The 20,271-nt window shown below is 50.4% G+C and overlaps 8 protein-coding genes across 8 annotated transcripts; 3 read left to right on the forward strand and 5 right to left on the reverse strand.

Moving 5' to 3' along the window:
- Positions 1-337: 337 nt before the first annotated feature.
- C7974DRAFT_410789 (uncharacterized protein) lies at positions 338-2,906 on the reverse strand (the record flags this gene model as incomplete). Its single annotated transcript, XM_046143497.1, has 2 exons — positions 338-823; positions 2,475-2,906. The coding sequence occupies 2 exons, from the start codon at positions 2,904-2,906 to the stop codon at positions 338-340; spliced, it is 918 nt and encodes a 305-aa protein (XP_046000860.1).
- Positions 2,907-3,943: 1,037 nt separating this feature from the next.
- On the forward strand, positions 3,944-6,272 carry C7974DRAFT_139542 (fungal-specific transcription factor domain-containing protein). The gene is made up of 2 exons (XM_046135557.1): positions 3,944-4,327; positions 4,374-6,272. Exons 1-2 carry the CDS (start codon positions 3,993-3,995, stop codon positions 6,052-6,054), a joined length of 2,016 nt encoding a protein of 671 aa, XP_046000861.1. The 5' UTR covers positions 3,944-3,992; the 3' UTR covers positions 6,055-6,272.
- C7974DRAFT_432277 (D-isomer specific 2-hydroxyacid dehydrogenase) lies at positions 6,065-7,086 on the reverse strand (the record flags this gene model as incomplete). Its single annotated transcript, XM_046144840.1, has 3 exons — positions 6,065-6,091; positions 6,153-6,769; positions 6,825-7,086. 3 exons carry the CDS (start codon positions 7,084-7,086, stop codon positions 6,065-6,067), a joined length of 906 nt encoding a protein of 301 aa, XP_046000862.1.
- A 2,139-nt stretch (positions 7,087-9,225) lies between these two features.
- Positions 9,226-10,382, reverse strand: C7974DRAFT_389289 (HpcH/HpaI aldolase). The gene has a single exon (XM_046141348.1). The coding sequence runs from the start codon at positions 10,211-10,213 to the stop codon at positions 9,299-9,301; it is 915 nt and encodes a 304-aa protein (XP_046000863.1). The 5' UTR covers positions 10,214-10,382; the 3' UTR covers positions 9,226-9,298.
- A 114-nt stretch (positions 10,383-10,496) lies between these two features.
- Positions 10,497-12,496, forward strand: C7974DRAFT_354715 (major facilitator superfamily domain-containing protein). Its single transcript, XM_046139558.1, has 2 exons — positions 10,497-11,011; positions 11,061-12,496. The coding sequence occupies exons 1-2, from the start codon at positions 10,800-10,802 to the stop codon at positions 12,334-12,336; spliced, it is 1,488 nt and encodes a 495-aa protein (XP_046000864.1). The 5' UTR covers positions 10,497-10,799; the 3' UTR covers positions 12,337-12,496.
- A 1,616-nt stretch (positions 12,497-14,112) lies between these two features.
- On the forward strand, positions 14,113-15,191 carry C7974DRAFT_450059 (nucleotide-diphospho-sugar transferase; the record flags this gene model as incomplete). The annotated part of the gene is made up of 2 exons (XM_046145728.1): positions 14,113-14,884; positions 14,941-15,191. The coding sequence occupies 2 exons, from the start codon at positions 14,113-14,115 to the stop codon at positions 15,189-15,191; spliced, it is 1,023 nt and encodes a 340-aa protein (XP_046000865.1).
- Positions 15,192-17,543: 2,352 nt separating this feature from the next.
- On the reverse strand, positions 17,544-17,908 carry C7974DRAFT_139576 (uncharacterized protein). The gene has a single exon (XM_046135559.1). The coding sequence runs from the start codon at positions 17,823-17,825 to the stop codon at positions 17,577-17,579; it is 249 nt and encodes an 82-aa protein (XP_046000866.1). The 5' UTR covers positions 17,826-17,908; the 3' UTR covers positions 17,544-17,576.
- C7974DRAFT_139580 (Mpp10 protein-domain-containing protein) lies at positions 17,735-20,251 on the reverse strand. The gene has a single exon (XM_046135560.1). The coding sequence runs from the start codon at positions 20,158-20,160 to the stop codon at positions 17,992-17,994; it is 2,169 nt and encodes a 722-aa protein (XP_046000867.1). The 5' UTR covers positions 20,161-20,251; the 3' UTR covers positions 17,735-17,991.
- Between the last annotated feature and the right edge of the window lie 20 nt (positions 20,252-20,271).

The raw sequence follows: 20,271 nt of genomic DNA on the forward strand, positions 1-20,271 counted from the left end.
ATAAATACCTACTAGCTTGCGCGACGGACCAAGCTGCAGTTCACTTACACAGTAGCAACGGTATCACGGAGCTCGGGAATTTCCGATCTCAGCATTAAGTTATCGAGCACATTCTTTTTCGCACTGTGATAAATCAGGTAACATTTGGCTGCAAGCAGATGTGCAGGCTACGGAAACTCCAACAGCAACTACTGAGCGCGTAATGAACTATCAAACGATCTATGTAGCCATACCAGGCTTTCGATTCGATCTCTTCTTCAGTGACCAGCACCGGATACCTCCATGATTGCCCAAAGCCTGCCCGAGTTCAGACTCTCACACCACAGCGCCCAAAGCCCTACTTGAACACCATCTGCACACCGAGCCGCTCCATATAGATGAGACTATTCTCGTTGTACCGAAAGATCGGCATTTTACCGGGGAGCACGAAGCACGCAAGAGCCGGCAGCAGCCGCTGGATACGTTTTCTATCTTCCTCGTCGTACCGGCCCCAGTACCAACCAAAGCGATCCCGATCAGCGTCACTCAAGACAGCAGGCATCCAGTCCATCTCTATCGTGCGAACACTCGGCAGGACTCGATCAGTGCAGTCGAGTTCTAAGAGAACTTCCCTGAACTCGCGCACATCCTCGAGTTCCAGCACGGCGCAGGACTCGACGAACGACTTGGTCTCGTAGCGGATCTGGCGGCTCACCTGGGTGAGAGGGGAGACTTCCCGGTCTAACCCTTTGGAATCTGAGCGAGGGTGCACCGTGAACTTGTCGAACGTGTAGGCGTAGATGCTGTTGCGCAGCTCGGCGGGTAGGCGCAGGAACGGCGAGTTCTGCTGGTTGTGTTTGGTTGCGTCCACCGTAGTTGTTGGGTAATCGTCGAGTTGGTATGGGTAACAGGAAGGGAGAGGGCACAGAAGTAAAGTATGTGAAGGGGACAGAATAGGGCATGGTCACATGGTATTGCTTCGACTTCATTGTGCAGATACAGCGTTGGTCTTTCAGCTGAACGGTGCTGTAAATACATGGTTGCGTGGCGATCTTTCATGGGATGAGCAACCCGTCACGTAACTTCGAAATTCAACGTCATTTCACATTGGATGATGAGTAACTTTGCTTACAAAATGACATTGAATGCAGAACAAAGATCAAGGTCCTTGAAACAGAAACAGCAATCCATCATCAATAATGCGCATATAGCATTGTGTGACAACAGTCATAACCTGCAGATCAGACTATATCCTCCACAATGCTCATCAAGAAGAATTTCCTGCCGTTTTCGTCTCGCAACAGATGAGAACGTGAAGAGCGCAGCTTCCTTGTAAGACTGAAAACATACTTGCAATCTGAACCTGGACAATGACCGCTTGCGCAAATCGATGAGCACCCGATATCAGTACTGATGTTCAGCTATGTTTACGGAGTTTGTATTGGCGTGCAGCCATATGAAAGCTTTACGCTGATACGATCGAAGATCACTCTCTTCTCCAGGCGCAAACCAATGCCTCGCTTTGCCTCGGATCCGTTAGGTGACTTGCGTGATGGCTTTGTGCGTTGCACGAAGTGATCGTGCCCAGTGATATCGCATAGTATCGACGCGCTATGACACTGTGCTAGACCAAAAAGTCAGTGAAAGCAGACGAACGTGGGTGGTATTGTTGGAATATGCAGATATCCCATCAGGTTTCTCAAGGAGAATCTGATGCTGCCTGACAAGAGCGGTGATGGTGATCAGGACTTCGGGATAGAAATACAGCTTTGCAGAGAATTTGGGGGTTTTTAATGGGAGGAAGCTTTCCGCTGAAACGCTTGCCTCCTTCTTCAATCAAATATTCGACCTCACACAAAGTGATCCATTTATTCACCAGGACCGCAGGCTAGCATGATTAGGTCATCTGAGCCTGGTTTCGTCAGATTTGTTCTGACAACACTAACATGCGACGTCGAAGTTGTGGAATCCGGTGTTAGACCATACGGGAGGCGATGCAGACGAGAGAAAATCAGAGTACGGGGAGTAGAATACCTGATCTGAGTGAAGGTGTTGCCCTCTCTCAGCTAAATGTAGTTGCAGCTGCCCGCATACCACATGATGTCAAATGAGTACAATGCGTAGAAGTGAGATCTTTGTGAAGAGGGAATGGTTCATTATGCGTATCAAGTAGCGATGAAGTGGAGTTGACGTAACATCACGTTGCATAAACAATTCGATATCAAGAACTGGGAAGCATTGATCTCGGGAGCACTGTCCATTTATCATAATTCCAACACCATATAGCTTTTGGCGTCGGTGTAATACCGTAGAAGACGTGACACTGCACGTGTCTGAGATTTGTAGAATTGCTTGTCATCCATCGAGCATGCAAGTGATGTGTCCAGTATATATATTCAACATGCTGACCAAGCAATGGTTGAAGTCTGCTGACCGTAGCTTTAGTCGAGGGTATATCCCACCACAGTAACCCTATCCTTGAAGAAAGCACGTACAGATGTCTCCGCATCTTCGTGAACATTGCATAACAAGTACACATACTCAAGTGCTGCAAACTCCAGGCCTCCGAGTCCTTCTGTCCAGTTGATAGACTTGCTCGCGCGGAAGTTGATTGTGTCTGATAGACCGCTGCCGAAGGTCAATGAGCGGAGTTTGGCAAGAGTCTCGCGTGGTAATGACTGAAGGTGCTGCAAAGTTGATAAATCGAAGTTGTAGAGGAGCACATGCGTGTAACTGAGCTTGTAGCCACTGGCTTCGCTGTGGATCTGTCGGCAGACTCGCAGCATGGAGTTGCCACGTACTTTGATTCTGAAATCGCCAAGGAACAGGCCGCTGTGTTTCTTCGGCGAGATGATCGCAGAGTCAAAGACGTACGAGTAGATCTTATTACGGATCTCGGGAGGTAGGCGAAGGAAAGGCGACTGCATGTTTCCTGGGCGTGCAGTATCCATACTAGTTCTTGTTGGACCAGGTGTGGTTTGGAAATGTTGGAAGGGAGCAGACCACGGTCGAAATAAACAAGATGGGGGAAGAAGTGAAAGTCCCGGTTACATAGTGAACCCATATAGCTCCAGGTCGTGAGTTTTGTCACAATGAAGGCGTCGGAATCAGCTGACAGGTGACTTAGGACAGTATCATAAAACACGCACGACTCAATGTAACATTGATATCGGTGCATTTCGATATGTGAAGTTCACCACAAGACTGGCATAATGGTATATATACTGATAGCGTATCGGTCTGTATACAGTGGTCAGCATTATTAGTTCTTGACCATGACCGTACCTGGAGTTTAACAGCTGCGCTTATAAGTATACAGGAGATTTACAGACAGCTCGTAGTTGCGTCCCAAACATGTGGCTGTCCGCACAATTCGACAACGACTATACGTCTGACAATCAGATTCCGCTTGGACCTTGCATCTGACCGGAGCCACAGTTTGTGACTGAACTATAACGTGCCCAGCCTCATCAAGGAGCGATATTTTGCATGGCATGCTGCAACGTGTTGGCATGTTGAAAGTGCATGAACATTCTACCGATGTGAATCTCGCTGTTCCACCAGCGTTCGTCCAGTTGCGCATGAGCGCCAGTCTTGTGAAGGTAACGGTGCTGTTTCGATCCGGGGTTTCATGACCGCCTGTAGAGGACGCTTCCGAAGAGCGTTAATTGAAGGCAATGTTGGTACCCGATCACGCACTTGATTGTACACAACTTCATGAGTTTCTGAAAGCCGTCGTTGATGACGTCATTCTAGCTCAATCATTGTTTATGATCGAGGCCAGTGGCTTCAATTTGATTGATTTTGTGGTGAAAGTCAGTTCTTACATTACACTTTGAAGGGTGGAGCATTTGGGAGATGTGACGCTGGCCGTGGGAGATACTCCGTACCAGATGTTAGTCAGCAAGCGCTAACGATCCTCGGCGACCTTCTGCTTCCAGTCTGCTAACACACCATGCTTTAGGACAAAGGCGTCGAACATCCATCATGGCACCGGTCCTGTTGGATAATGTATGCTAACGATGTCGATTGATCTTCCACAGCTGCCCGCTTGCTCAAAGTGCAGAGTCCGAAAAGTCCGTTGCGATCGGCAAGCTCCGAAATGCGGCAATTGCACGAAAGGCAATGCCGCGTGCATCATCGTGGATCTCATTACTGGCGATCAGCATGCGAGAGACTACATTCAGCGACTTGAGGAGGAGGAAGCATCCTTGAAAGTACAGCTCAACACTCGAACCCCACATGATGCATTGCAATCGGACCAGGCCGAACAGGTTCCTCGGGGCCCATTGACGAGTGAGACTGTGGTATCACATAGTGGGTTTGTTGGTGACGGAAGTGGCCTTGGGTAGGTCATTTCTTTACACGAGCCGTAACGTGGACTGATCTCTCAGATTTCTGCACCACATTCTGTCTGAGGGCAAGTGGCAGCACCACCGAGCCCGCGTTTTGGATCAGCTTGCGGACCGGCCAAGAATCTCGAAGCAGTCCATCACGCCGCACGAATTCCCAACATTGTCTGAAGCTGAGCAGCTGCTTGAGAACTATTTCACCCGATTCCACATTCATCACACTTTTCTCTTGCGCCAGGAAGTTCTCAACATATTCTACAAGCTCTACGGCCAATCACCCCCGTCAGACGCGATTATCCCAATCGTTGATGCACCCGATGTGCAAGATAGGTTCCGTCTCCTGATGGTGTTTGCCATTAGTGCGACCACCCGGTACCGGGCCGGTCTTTGCACTCAGCATCCTTATGGCTACTATCTTGCCGCGGAATCATGTCTCACCAGCATCCCACTGATCCAAGGTACCGAGGCTTTGCAAAACCTCCTGCTGATTGCCAGATTCGGCATGTATCACCATATCGGTTGCTCTCTGTGGGAGATATCGCAGGTTTGTATGCGACAATGCATCGAACTTGGTCTCCACAAGCAGCCCTCAAAACCGCTGGAGCCACTAAAAGAGCAACACTTTCGCCGGATCTTCTGGGAATGCTATATTCTGGACCGTTATAGCTCTGGCATACTCGGTCGGCCTTTTGCCATTGCTGAAGCGGACATCACCGTGTTGTTGCCTGTCAACGCATATGACGACCACATCGCTACACATTTGTCTGAGAAATTAGACTCTATGTACCAAATTGGAGGCACAGGCATTACAGAGATGTCAATCTTCATCGTTTTCATTGAGTTACGACGAATTAGCTCACGCATCCACACGACGTTCTATACAAGGAGGCCCACAATGCCATCAACTGATCGACATGGTATGGGCACTCATTCCATGGGTCATGTTTACGTTACTTTTGTGCACTTCAAGTCAGAGTTGGATGCTTGGCGGCTGACGATACCCACATTCGGCAATCCGAGATCGCTGTACGAGCGATCAGATTGGCACGACTTCATGTATCACAAAGACATGCTGTTACTCACCCGCGGAGCCCTCCACAGTCTTCCTACTCCATTAGTTCTCGCTAGTAGCAGTGCCGTCGATCTGGTGAGCGCGTGCTACATGTCGGCCGCTCGAGTGATCCAGCTGTACGCTGATCTCATGGACAAAAGAGCAATTACTTGGACTCGGAGTTATTTCCAGGTCATATTCACAGCAGGGCTTACAGTGACCTACTGTATCAGTTTGGGAATGCTTGCGCATATTTCACACGACCCACAAGCCCAGAATGACGCCATCGAGACCATAACAAGATGTGCTAGGGTGCTGAGCCACTTCAAGGAGCAAATGCCGGACGCGGGATCCTTCGCAGTTGTGTTCGAGCTCCTTAAAGACGAATGCATCAACGGTATACTTGGCAGTTCAGCTACCTCGCTTACCCATGAGGCTATCAATGAATCCGGGGCTACCGATGCCTCGCTCAGCGTTCCCCTGCAGACTACAGAGGGCTTGAATGGCAGTTGGACATACACCGGGGTCGAAACGCTCGAAAGCAACATATTTGGGACCGACTTTGGGCTAACAGATGATCTCATGACACAACTCGAAGCAGGAATGGGCGAATATGCATGGGGGTCATTGCCATTGGATGGAGATGTCTGGGACCAGTTCTCATTTGCTTAAGAAGTCGTTGCTATAAAATCGGCCAACCGATCAATCGCTGCGATTGCGGTTTCCATCTGTGTCTCTGCGGTAGCTGCGCCGATGTGAGGTGTGCTCACTACGCGCCCTGTCGCCCAAAGATTTCCATACCGCTCCTTGGTTGGAGGTTCCTGCTCATGACAGTCCAGTCCGGCCCCGAAGATTAGCTGCTCTTCGAGAGCGCGCTCGAGGTCTGCCTCGTTCACGATTCCGCCTCTTGCTGTATTGATTAAAATCGCATTGCGCTTCATGCGCATCAATTGAGAGTATGAGATGAGTCCACGAGTTTGCGGTAGCAGAGGGATATGCAATGTCACAACATCGGACAGATCAAGGATCTCCTCCAACGTTTCCGCGCGCGTATGTGGTGTATCGGCCCACGCATCCCGGGGCAGCAGCGGGTCATAAGCGACGATCTTACACCCGAGTCCAGCTTGAAATATCTTTGCGACCTTGTGGCCAATATTGCCCATTCCAACAATGCCAATTGTCTTGTTGCGGATGATAAGTCCTGAGCACGACTCCTTGGGAACAACTTTTCCTTGGGTCTGTAATGCGGTGACACGGCCGACTTGTCGAGCCACGGACATGGTCAGAGAAAGGACGGTCTCTGCGACGGCCTGGGCGTTTACACCAGGGGTGTTGAAGATCGGAATACCACGCTCCTGGCAAGCGGTCGCATCTAATTTGTCGATACCTGTTGCCGTCAATAACAAGCACAGTCGAGAGCTTCGGCATAAGTGTGCACATACCAACTCCCTGCTTTCCGATGGCCTTCAATCTCGGGCATGAATCAATATCTTGCCTTGTGAGATACGAGCCGCGAATCAACAGGTATTCAGCGTTCTCGCGCCAATGCGAATGCTTTGGGTCTGAGGGAAGGATTGCATTGAATTTGGCCTGGGCATGCTTTAAAGCAGTTGGATGAAAGGTATCGAGGAGGTAGACGGTCGCTTTACTTGTTGTAAACAAATGGACATTCTCGGTGGGCGAGTCGATGCGTCCAGGTGCCATAGTTGCAGATATGGATGTAATAAGCTGCAGTCAAAGCAATGGATGAGTCAAGTATATATGGCTGCGCAACACCATGCTACGATTCCATATTCATGGTCAAATCGGGGAATAGAGCGAGTGCTGCTAGTCTTGGCGGCTAACACTCACGGCCGAAGTGCTTCGGTGGTGGTCCGAAATCTCGCGCGTCTGGGGTAGCGCAGTCTCGGGCGCTGTCCGACCCCGCAGTATCGCCTCGGCAGGTCCGTTCACACCTTTTTCTTCCCCAGTAGTATCAATTCGATCTGACTCGGCAGTTGATCTTCAAGATTTTCAACGAGTCTGCGCAATCTTGCGCTTGGCTGTTCTTCGGCGCCACCGGCGGTCATAATCAACTCCATCAGAACGTCGCGAAGTCCGCGGGCATAACTGTAGCGCGTCGATAGGAGTGTCAAGATATTAATCGCCTGATATGCCGTTTGTTTCTTTGTGACCTGGTCAATAGCGGGAAGACAGCACATGATAGTGCCGATGGCAAAAATCAACAGCCCATCCAGCGAGCTTGGTGCAGTAGCCCTTGACATGAGCTGGTCTTCGAAGGAAGCCAAAAAATTGTTGAACACCTTCGCAGTCTCGGTAACGATCATCCTGCTATTGGAGCTATCGGCTGTATCAGCGTGTTTGAACAACTCCGTGAGGCCAAAAGCGTAGCTCTTGAGGCTGTCAGTCTCCTCGAGTGCACGTCGACTAGCGGTGGTTTCGTGCAGATGCTGTAGATTGATGAAAGCACACAATGCTCCTTCACTTTCGGGTCGTCTAATGGCACGTATCATACGGGCCTGAGTAACCAGATGAATCAGGCTATCTTCGGTGGAAGTCAGATCCGGCATTGTGAAACCAGAATCGTCCAGGTAGAATGGTCGGTCTAAAGCGCTGCTCACGCGCGTGTCAAGCAGGAATAGTGCTAGAAAAGCTTGAGCGTGCTCAGAGGAATTGCTCTGAGAATCAGTATGCGGTCTTTTCGCTGTATGCATACCACAAGCTACGCCGCGTGTCATTGCAAGACCGAGAAGGTGCCACGTTGATCCTGCTTTCTTCAGAAACAGCGAACATAACGTGAGTGCGATAAGACAATGGACTGTAGCAAGATCATCTCCGATATCCAGGACGTAGCGGAAAGCATCCACACTACATTCGACCAAATTCTCAGCGGTCTGTTGGTGGCGCTCATAACCTGGTGACAATTGAATGCCAGTAGCTAACCCGAGGTAGGCAAGAATATAGTACTCAGGCGACGTACTGCTCTCTGCCGAAGCTGTCCCTTTAGCATGTTCGTCTTTGACGTTTTGATAGGCCGTTTCTAGCCTTGCAGGCTCGATGTATGGGCATGTGCTACAGACATGCTGCATGTAGGCTCGGTATGCAGTCGATGAATCTCTGCCACATATAAAATCATTTACTGTTTTACGACTGTCCAACAGATTGTCGTTGCGGTCATCAGATGCTTGATGACTGTTTTCGCTACCTTTGATGGCTGCACACAGCAGCGACCGGAACAATAGTCCTTCGGCGATCGAGCGATGCTTGTCAGTCCGCTCAGCCATCGCTGCGAGCGAGAGATATGACACCTCTTGCATCGTGCTATGCATATCGTCCCGTGGCTCCCGTGGAGTCTGAAGCTGTCCAGATATCGTCGTGGAGGCAGTTGATGGTGCTGTGACTTCAGGATCATCCCTGGGAGTCTCTATAGACTCATTGAGACGCGTCTTCAGGAAGGCAATGCGCGCCTTCAAGCCTTCGACATAGCTCTCGCCTCCAACATCAAGTGAGTCCACTCCAAAGCCTTGTTGTCGGCGGGTGCACTCTTTCGACGCAACTCGGCATTGGAGACACGGAAAGTCGCGAGCGCACTGATGGCGTCAATTGATAGTTTCATCCGAAGCTCTGGGGCGGATGACCTTCTGCTTCCTCCTCCAACACCGTTCACACGCTTGAGGCATGGACATGGTCATCGCATGCTGGAGATGAAAGTGCAGAGTGCTGGGCAGGGTGAGGATTTGAGACACGAAGTTTGCCGTGCCCGCGGATTAGTCAGCAGAATGGACCAATCATGTACCCGGCGAAAATCACTGGTCTTAACTCGAGGTCGATACGCATCAAATGTACATCATCATTATCGAAAATGTGCATTTCAACCTATTAACATACGATCTCCAGCCTAATCCTATGATGCTTGCTAACGTACATCGACAGCAATCTCGTCGACTTTTACATCGATAATCCCATTTTTTACGCCCGTGAGGCCGTTGCTGACATTCTTTTTCAAATCAGGCTTGTTTTCAGTCGCTGCCTTGACTCTTGTGCTCAATTGAGACATCTCATCCGCCCTTTTCGTGGCGCCACCTAGCAGTAAGGGACCATCGGTGGCTGCCATTACCCAGCGCGCTCCCATTGTGCAGAATTTCTCGACCAAGTCCATCCGCGAGTGGAGGCCGCCAATGCCAACCCATTTGCCGTGCTTCTTGCAAGCGGAGATTGTCTTCTCATAGACCTCTGTCAGTCTTGGGTTCTCGTAATCGCCAGGAATACCCATCTCCGCTGTCATGTCGTTTGTGCCAATAAGCAAAGAATCGACACCATCTAGCGCAGCAAGCTCTTCCACGCATTCGACAGCTTCTAGCGTCTCCACCATAGGGATGACAAGCGTATTGGCGTTAACGACAGGGTTCGACTTCTTGGCCGCAACGGACCGATATTGGAAATGCGGAAGGTTGTTCGTCGAAGACCGATGGCCTTGAGGTTGGAATTTTGCTGCCGCAATTACATCTTTGGCATCTTGGACTGAGCGGATGTGAGGTACGATGACGCCTAGAGCACCTCCATCGAGTACTCGAGATACGAAGAAAGGGTCCTTGGATGGGACGCGGACGACGGGTGCAATACCGGCATACAGAGCGGCTATACACATTTGGCTGGTAGTGTCGAGATCGAATGATGAGTGTTCCATGTCGATCAGAATACCATCAAAGCCCGCTGTCTTTGCCATCATAGGTAGTTCAACGCTGCGAACGAGCTTGACTGAGAGAGTATAGGCGACTTCATCTCTCAGCATCTTCTCGCGAAGAGAGTTGGCGAGCGTTACTTCGGTCATGTTTAAAGTTGGTTGGTGGAGTAATGAATTGATCGATGCTAAAGGAAAAAAAGTGCTTGGAAGACTCAATTGTGCATTTTCATACTCAGCGAACCCAGACTGGCTTAAGTACGTCCATTCAATGACTTGCACGCAGTGACTGCCGACATGGGCATCTCGAGATTTGAATCGGCCGGCGATCCTCTCCTGTTGCGCAATTCGGTGGTGAGAGTTAGGGTGGTCCGAAGCGCCCGAGGCCCATCCTGACGACCGTTCGGACGACGACCGAAACCCCTTCCCCGCTCTCGGTCAGCCCCGATCTCGCCGCATCGGCAGGGTTTTCCGCACCTCGTAGCGAACACCAGCGCGGGAGATTCTGGGGTATGGGGGAGTCCATGCTTCCCCATAGACCCCACGTCTGAAGTCGACGCCATCGTGTGTTTGGCAAGCATTGGCAGCACATCGGACACTCAACCAACCATGACGACTGATCACCACTGGGGCGTATAAAGCCATTGAACATCCCCAAGGGTTACTTTCTATCTGCAAGTCAGTCGCCCGATCCTGACAAGAGCACCAATACCTCAATCTTGGATCGTCCTTCATCATGACCCATCAAGATTCTTCGTCTGTTTCGAAACCAAGCGCGGAGATTGTCAAGATCGAGCGCGCTGCTCCTGAAGATGCTTCCGTTTGGATTCAACAATACCCTCTCATCCGTGACAAGTCTCCCGAAGAACTGGCAGCTCTCAACAAATCTGTGCTGAGAAAATTGGATTGGAAGTTCCTACCGTGCATTACATTGATGCTGCTCATGAAGTAAGTTCAAGGCCCCGAAGTCAAGTCTTGCAATACTGACCACTCATAGCTACCTTGATCGTATAAATGTATCCAATGCTCGTCTCGCCGGCATGCAGGAAGACCTTCACATGACAGACGTCGAATGGTCTGCCGGAATCTCTCTCTTCTATGTCGGCTACATCATTTCTCAGGTCCCCGGCAACGTCATCATCGCAAAATCCTCCCCCCGAGTCATCATGCCATGCATCATGCTAGCGTGGTCGGCCGTCACGATTGCTATGCCAGCCGTCACACGACCATGGGGCTTCATGCTCTGCCGCTTCCTTGTTGGTGTTACAGAAGGTCCATTCCTGCCTGTTGTCGCACTGATGACATCGTCGTGGTACACCAAGGAAGAGTCACCTCTACGCATGGGTATTTGGCATGCTGGTAACATTATTTCGAATGTTTTCTCAGGTCTGCTATCTGCAGGTATCTTGACCAACATGGACAATATTGCTGGCCTCCACTCATGGCAATGGTTCCTGCTGCTCGAAGGAATCGCTTCGATCCTTGTCGCAATCCTTGGATTCTGGATGCTGCCCAATTTCCCAAACAACACTGGCACATATTACTTCACCGAAGAAGAGCAACAGATTTCTCAGTATCGTGTGCTTGTTTCGGCTGGTGGTATATCAGAAGATGAGGAGGGCGATATGGTCGCAGGTGTCTGGATGGCGGTCAAGGACCCCTTCACATGGTTCTTTGCTGGCATGCACTTCTCCCTCATCATTGCTCAAAGCTTCAAGGACTTCTTCCCTTCCATCATGGCAACACTTGGCTTCGGCAAGGTCGAGACATATCTTGTCCAGGCACCGCCTTATGTCATCGCCTACATTGTCACGCTTGTTGTATCCTGGTCCTCTGGTCGCATGCTCGAACACTGCTGGCATATTGTTGCTTGTATCTCCGTCACACTTGCTGGTGCTGTTCTGATGGTTTCGACTCTGAACGTCGGCGCCCGCTACTTCTCCTTGATCTTGCTCTGCTCGGGCCCATTCGTTGGTCTCAACATTCAACTTTCATGGGAGACCACGGTTGTTCCCCGCCCGCGAACCAAGCGCGCTGCACTCATTGCCATCGCCAACTGCGTCTCGAGCGTCTCGCATTGGTTCAGCCCATACTTCTTCTTGCGTTCGCAAGAGCCCAGGTACCAGATGGGTGGAGGTATTATTATCGCCGGTTGCGGTCTGACCATCGTTTTCTGTCTCCTTGCCAGATTCTGGTGCATTCGCAAGAACAAGGCACTTGATCGCGAAGAGGAACGCACTGGAGATGTCACGACTTGGCGCTTTGCGACTTGAAGTGCGAGCCAATCCTGTAGAAGACAAGATGCTTCGAACGCTCAGAGCTTAAAGTCGAGTATACTCTCGCAGTGTCTGCGTTCTCTCTTGATTGTATTCAGTAGGAACTACTATGCGTACAGAAATAGTTTACTATTAATGATTATCACTGCAAGATGTCACAATTCAATCACGACTCACTATAACATGCTTCATGTGAACAATCGGCACCGTCTCATGATCTTGGCGACCAGTATCTGTTTTCGTGCCGCTTCCCAAAGAATTGGAGTTGAGCTGAGACAGAGCTTCGAGAATGCAGACATGAAGATGTGACCCAGGACGCCAACCTGGGTACTCATGCAAATGTAGTCAGCTGAAATTACTAGAAACGTCAATATTGCAGCGAGTTTGTGATACGTTCCCAACCCCGAAACTACCGACCTTGACCCACACTCCATGTAGCACCGGAAACACTCATTAAGTCTGTGGCAACATGTAGAAAAAAGAATTCACAAGAGTCTGGTGTTACTAAACTGCTTGTTCCCTTTTTATCACCCTGCGGGAATGGAGTCTTCCCACTCCTACCGAAGGCCCATCAATTGGAGAATACCACCCGCAGAGTAGGGAAATGAGCACAAGTCTCACAAAGCGACTTGATTGCTCGAGGGCTATCTATATTCAGAGCACACAGGTTGCTATTCGGTGAACACAGCCTTGTATAGACTTAGCAAAGATACTAAACAAATCTGCTACCAAAGATGGCCTGTTGCAGCATACCTGGTCCGTTTGCAGCCTTGTTCTAGGTGGCGGCACGCCTTATGTGTAGAGGCTGGAGTTTTGGTGTATTATCTAGGAGGAAATTGGGTCGGGCTTATCGATACGTAGGCAAGTCTGTGTGCACTAAATGGTCGGCGTTTCTAAGTTTTACATACAACGTGCAAGGTACATGCATGTTATAGGACTTAGAAAGGCCGACTTATGCAAGCAACGTGCAAGGTACGTGCGCGTTGTAGGACTTAGAAAGGCCGGCCTGTACAACGTTGTACGACGCCACGTTTCCTCTTTGTATTCCTCTACCTCCACTACCTAATTCCTCGCCTCCCCCAAACGTACGTTTGAAAAGCTTCCCCCAATAAAAATCCTTGGTTGCATGGTTTATTTGCAAACAATCTGGAAGATTTGCTGTTCTTTTACAGACGTAAAGATTCAGCGAGTAAAAGGCTAAGCAAGGAACATCGGACCAAAGATTGTTTCATCTGAAACCTAGTGCAGGGAAGTGTGGAGTGGGAAAATCACCCTCTTACTAAGTATCAGTCACCCCAGTGTGATCATGCGCAAAAACACTGGTCACCAATCACTGGCTTCAGACGCAAGAACACGAGAACGCCTCGCATTGCCGTACTCTAACCAATCTCGGGTTGAAGTAACTTATTAGTACTCACGCCCTACCAATGCATGTCACAGCCAGTTTTGGTCAACAGCCTTGCGCTAAAGCCCGATTCGTATCCCCTGAGCTGTCTGCCTTGCCGGTACGGCTTCTGTACCACTGCAATCACAAAACTACTGCACGACCATCAACGTAGTCTAACCGTTGAACATCGTTACTAAAGGTGTATGGAGAATCCTGGACCGGGAGGTACTCCTGGGTTGGAGTGATGGTGTTAGTCAACCGAGAAAGCAGCGAGCCACCTCACAGTGCGTGTTCATGCGTGCCATTTAGGAGCGTCACAATCCAGTGCAGCACTCCCTTCTTGGTCGCATTTCTGGACGTCTCTTCCTTTGAACTTCTTGTCAAACATGAGGTCTCGCAATTTCTTCGCTAAGGCCGCTTGCTTCGTTCCCTTTCTCATAGCCGCCTACTACATCAGACGTCAATATGCCTTCCAACGCATCATACCTTCCCTCTACGTATCTTTTTCTGACTTTCCAGAAACATACACAGCCTTACTGAACGAGTCTCGCACCGATGGTGACGGGCTCATGAATTTCGATTACAACGCCACTTTTCTCAACCTACAGATTCCGCGCATCATTCACTTCATCTACTTCACAGACCTTTACCACCGTCGCGACGGTACCCCCTCACTATCCGCAACAGATCGCTCTCACGCTCCCGATCTGTGCCGCAAGTTCAATCCTGACTTCGAGATACGGATCTGGAACGAGACCGATGCCCATGATCTCATTGCGACGGAGTATTCATGGTTCCTACCCACATACGAGACATACAAACACCCGATACAACGGGTCGATGCACTCAAATACTTTGCGCTGTACCACTTCGGTGGCATTTACATGGACTTGGATATTGCGTGTCGGCGACCGCTTGAGCCGCTGCTACAATTTCCAGCCTGGTTCCCTGAGGCAAGTCCGTTGGGTGTGAACAACGATTTGATGGCGAGTGCACCACAGCACCCAATACTGCTGGAGATGACTCGCGCACTGCCTCGAAGGAACCAAAACTTGCTGTTTCCGTACTTGACTATCTTCTGGAGCACAGGTCCTCAGTTCGCCAGTGACTTACTGCGCGGGTGGTGGTGGAAGCATGGAGTAAGACAAACTGGCAGTGGTAAGTGGTACCTTACTATATTCACTGGCATGATCATGACACTAATACTTTGACAGATATGCCGAGCTTCCGTATCCTACCGCAAATCTTCTACTCAGAGGAGTTCACCTTCTTCGGACACAGCCCTGGCGGTACATGGCATGGTGGCGACGTTGCTGTTGTGCTGTGGTGCGTAGAAAGACCTTGGGTCGTTCTGGGTTTTCTCGCGAGCTGTATAGTATTTGCGTTGGGCATCGCGAATGGGTTGAAGCGAAGACGAAGGAAATATCAATCTCTTGATGCTGATTGCGTGTGCCATGAGGCTTGAAAGTAGCATATATACATTATACACACAATTCGCGTGCCACAAAGAGGCTGACTGAATCAAACTATCCTGAATCTGCAATTTCATTGATCTAGTGGGTTCTCGAACCGCTTTTGACCCAGAACATAGACAAACCACTCCACTAGGACTTTCAGATCTAATCGATTACTTCGCAGACAGCCTGTATCAATGCGATGAAAGATATCGCCCCCATGACAAGGCGACTTCTCCAGAACCAGTCAAGCAAGCTTCTCAGCATTGTGGGACTCGTATTCCAGGATCATATTGAGCACAAGCATGAACATTGCGAAAAGTGCTTCCTGCAGATCGAATTTTGCCAAAGTCTCAAAAAGGAGTCACTGTCAAGGTCTAGTTCTATTCTGCCATGTTCTTTTTGAACTGCTATACGAGACGTATTCCTATGATTGGACGTGTCGGAAATGGAGGCGAAGTAGTGTGCCAGACATCCGAGTCCAATGTGTTGAGGGCGGGGCGGCGAACGGGCTACAGTAGCAACGTGGCTTAGCTATATCTCTCTCATAATCAAAATCTCGCCATATGTAAAGGGGAAAGGCCCGGAAACACATTGACACTTGTATCAACACCATCGCGTTTGTGCACTGAGGTATAACGCGACTGGACTAATGATGAAACGGGTCTCAGTGCTCTCCACTCAATCACTTCCCAAGGTTACGTGTTGGGACCTCTCGTTTCTCCGCAGACATGTGAAATGATGGGTCGACAGTAACGCGATTGAGGATTCTCGGCAATCAAATCTCAGCGATCTCACATCTGTCGTCATCACCTGTATCGGCGCAATCATCAATCAACAAATCCGTCTGGTGTTGTGACTAAACCTGCTCCTAATGCTCAGTGGCGGATTTGAAAATCCCGTACCGCGCATGGGTGGTCTTGTGATACGGTGACATGTGACTGTAGGTATACTCTACAGAGTTAACAGATCTCGGAGGCTAAAGGTATGTTAACACGAATTCAATTGTGATCAGCTCTAAGGGATGGAATATATCTGCAGTTTCTCAAGATGCTTATAGTGTCAGGGGTCTGTCAAGACTACCTACCACTCGAGAGGAGGGGGCAGACCCTGCCCAAATCTACACCCTGCGCATGCGCATTTAGAGGAGAGGCATTCAGGAGAGCCTTAGTCTATACCTTCATACGCTGCACACGCTAGTAATGTGTGCAGGCCTCTGGTGTTAAAGGTAAAGAAGTAAGCTCTTTTTAAGTTTGCAGCTACAGGGTATCCTAGCCTTACTTGTGGCGCAGTAGAAGTCTCTTGGTAGAGCTTGAGAGCTTTTGAGTTAATTAAGACACGAGAGGTGCTCGGAGTCGAGAGACCACGGGATGTGGAGATCTGACAGCACTGAATCCAGTGCAGAAATCAATCAGGGATGCCGAAAATAGCGCCAACATCGTTTAAATGTTAAAACAGTGCCGTTAACACACCACAAAATCCCTGTTGCGCGCTACGGTGCCTGAGCCGGCAAGGCTGACACCGCCGACTCAGCCTCCGTGCCTCGTATTACCAGCATCCCCCATGCTCCATGTGTGAAGCTTGTTTTTGTAGTATTGACTCTGATCATTAGCATGGAATTTGTTAATACGAAACTTTTGTCTTCTGTCTCAGGAGACTCTGTCATCCACAGTGAACGGTTGTGATCAGATTCGAAGTGGCGATCTGATTCGTCGAGTCGGTCACCGGGTTTCAACTTTGTCGCGTCTCTGACATGTGATTGATTGCAGTCGATGAGAAGAAGCGAGTCTACATCTGTAATAAAGTAGGTTGCATTCTCGGACGTCTGACTGAGAGAAGATATCCGAGATATCTAGTCATTGCTACTCTAAACTTTCCTATCGTCTGTCAGGCGCTGCTTTAAAGTGACAGGGTTCCACACTGAACATTATTAAAGGCGGCAGCTGGTTCATAGAACTGGCCCGGACCTAGAGTCCATAGTCGATATATTGCAGTAGCCTATTGGTAGACCTGACGCATGTAATATGCTCATTTTTCCCAGTATTGCTTGTCGTCTTGTATTAAATATAGGGGATCGATCCTTGGGTATGAGACTCCAAGAGCGATGGCCACTTCAATTGCACCTTGGAAAGGCTGACTTAGAAGTGAAACTGGTAGCACACGAAGAGCTACACGAAAACTGTCTGCAGCAACTCGAATGGTTTCTGCTGCTCCTTCTTAGTTTCTCTCCCGTGAACAGCTGTTCTATTGGCGTACCGAGGATGGAGCTGCATTTATTGCACAAAGAACTGACTGGAAGGTCGCCGTCGAGATCAGTCGTGACTAGGTAAATCCAAATAGAACAGTGCGGGATTCTGTGAGTGGAGACGGCGAATCTGTTCTCGAGATACTATGTATCAGCGAAGGACTTGTAAGCAGACAAGCAGCCACTGGGTTCGTCTCAGCACTTGCAATGCTACTGCATCACGATACAGCGTCCAGAAGCGTCCGATTTGCCACCGACAGGAAACTCCGTTGTTGGTGTAGTCGTGACTCGGAACCCTGACTTCAAACCTTCGAAACTGTCGAAGGGTGACTCGAATGTGCCTGGGTACGATATTGCAGCGGCACGCCCGGATTGCAGATAAAAATGCAAAGCTTAACATGAAATTAGTCTCTTTGACTTGCGATATGCAGCGTCCACCTTGCAGCCTCAGATACCGGGCGTCACGCGCCTACTGAGGCAGACACGAACCCGGCTTGACCAAACTGATAAATTGCTTCATCTTCAAACGTCCACATAGCTGTAAATCACCAACCCCCCACGCAAGCCTATAGCTTAAAGCTTCCGGCGCCTCTCTTAGCAGCCTCCTTGACATCCTTGCCTTCGACATCGGTAATAACACCCTTCCGCCCGATGACCTGGACGCCGCCTTTCTTGAGATCATTGACAAGCTGCTTCTTATCGCCTCGCAGTTCCTTGCCCTTCTTGCCCTTCTTTTCTTCCTTCGTTGCCTTGGGCTTGTTGAGCCCGGCCTTCTTGCTCCTCTCCTTATCTCTCCTCCTGCGGCTCGCTTTCTCTTCTCTCGAGAGCTCTTCGCGGGACAGCGGCATGCCAGATTTGGTGACGATCTCGGCCTTGTTCTCCTCGTCGCCGGGCTTGTAGACTTCTTGTGGCGCGAGCATGGATGCGCTGGCGACGTCGCCGCCTGCTGTGGGTCTTGCGTCTTCCATCTCGATTGCGGGCGCGTCGACGCGGATCTCGAGGTTCGGGGCTGCGGGCTTGGGCTTGAAGTGGCTTGAGCTCAGGCTGTCGAGCTTGGCGCTTAGGCTCTTCCAGAGCGCGGTGATCTCGTTGTGTTCCTTCTGCAGCTTCTCGTCTCGTGCATCCACAAAGTTCGGGTCGTTGAGGCGGAGGTGCTCTTCCTCGTACATCTCGGCTAAGCTCTTCTGCGCTTTTGTATCGTCGAGCTCGAACTTGCCGCGGCGTACAGGGCCTGTGGCCAAGTCATCTGGACGTCGGCGGTGCACTTCGTCGAACTCGCCTGCAAGAATGCGACGTTTGATCAAGGCTTCGATGTCTTCAGACAACTCGGCTGTCACAACGTGCACGGGCTTGCCGGCGCGTTCGAATTCAAGGTTCTCTTCCAACAGCGAGTTGACAGGGCGGTCGGCGGCGCGTGCTTCTCCTGACAACTGCCACTGGCGTTTGGCGACGTTGGCGGCTTCGAGTTTTCGGATCTCTTCTTGCAGTTTCGCTTGACGGCGCTCGTGGGTCGATTTCCGTGACTTGGGATCTGAAGGGTCGAGGTCGGAGAGCGCGGCTTCGCTTTCAGCGTCGTCATCATCTTCGAAAAGATCTCTGTGTACTCTTGCCATGGCGTTCTCCATATCTGCGTTCTCTTCCGCTTTTTCATCGGCCGCTGTCTTGGCAGGAAAGTTGTGTGGATTCGGTCGCCCGCGCTTCTTCTTGTTCTTGCCAGCTTTCTGCGCTGGGGGTGCGAAGAAGTCAGCATACATGACGTTGTTGGCGTTCATGCTGTCGTCCATTCCGTCAAGATCGCCCTCTTCGAACTCTGCATCATCATCGCTATCACCGTCGGGTGCGTTGAGATCTACGTTGCCGAACGTCGGCCCTCCCTCGTCCGACTCATCTCCTGATTCATCACCGCCAACTTCCCCCTTGTCAGCACCTCCTGTCATAGGATCTGCTGTCCAATCAACCTCATCGTCATCGCTATCGGCTGCTTCACCGCGAGCATCTTGCTGCTCCAAAAACTCTGACTGCTTGTTGAAGTCGTCGATCGAGAAGAAACCGTCGTTGAGGCCATTGGGATCCGGTACGTACTCCGCGGCAGGCTCGTCGTCAGACTCTTCTTCGTTGGAAAACAACCCCTCCTCTCCATCTTCCATCTCGACATCCTCTGCATCAGACGGCTCTTCCTCAGAGGGTACAGCGTCCTCATCGTCGTCGATGCCGTCCACCTCATAATCGACACCCTCCTCGCCCATGTCCGAGTCGGTGTGGTACTGCTCCTCGGGATCTGATAGGCCCTCCTCGGAATCTTCGCCATCTACCGCCACGACGTCATCATCCGACTCTGGTAGAGACAGCTCAATCTCTTCGGTCGCAGCCTCGACAATTTTGCGGGTCTGTTCGAAGACCTGGTTCACGCCAAAGCCGTCCAGATGCACCTTCTTCAAGTGCAACACGCGCATATCCCCATCAAAGTCCCCCCCGCGCTTCCTCTTCTTACGCGCATCTTGTTGGCGCTGTGTCTGCGACTCGCTGATACCGGCGGCGACAGGATCAAGGTACCGTTTCGCAGCGGCGAGGAAAGCAGCATTGAGCTGTATGGTAGGTTGGAGGAATGTGAGAGGGCTTGCGAGCAGGCTCGAGGAGGGATTCGAAGACAGCTCCATTGGGGTGGGTTGCGCAGAGCCGACGGAAAGTGTGCGCGATGAGATAGATGTGTCCGGTGATAGAGTCGAAGGCGCCATGCTCGACTCAGCTCATGCGTGTGCTGATCTCGAGTTGTTAGGTTTGCTACACGAGAGTCGAGGCGTTGCTTGACGTTCTCGTGAAACTTTTTTGCCTATCGATTGCAGTTC

Source organism: Boeremia exigua (genome assembly GCF_020726555.1).
Source record: "Boeremia exigua strain MPI-SDFR-AT-0100 chromosome Unknown C7974scaffold_3, whole genome shotgun sequence".
NCBI lineage: Eukaryota > Fungi > Ascomycota > Dothideomycetes > Pleosporales > Didymellaceae > Boeremia > Boeremia exigua.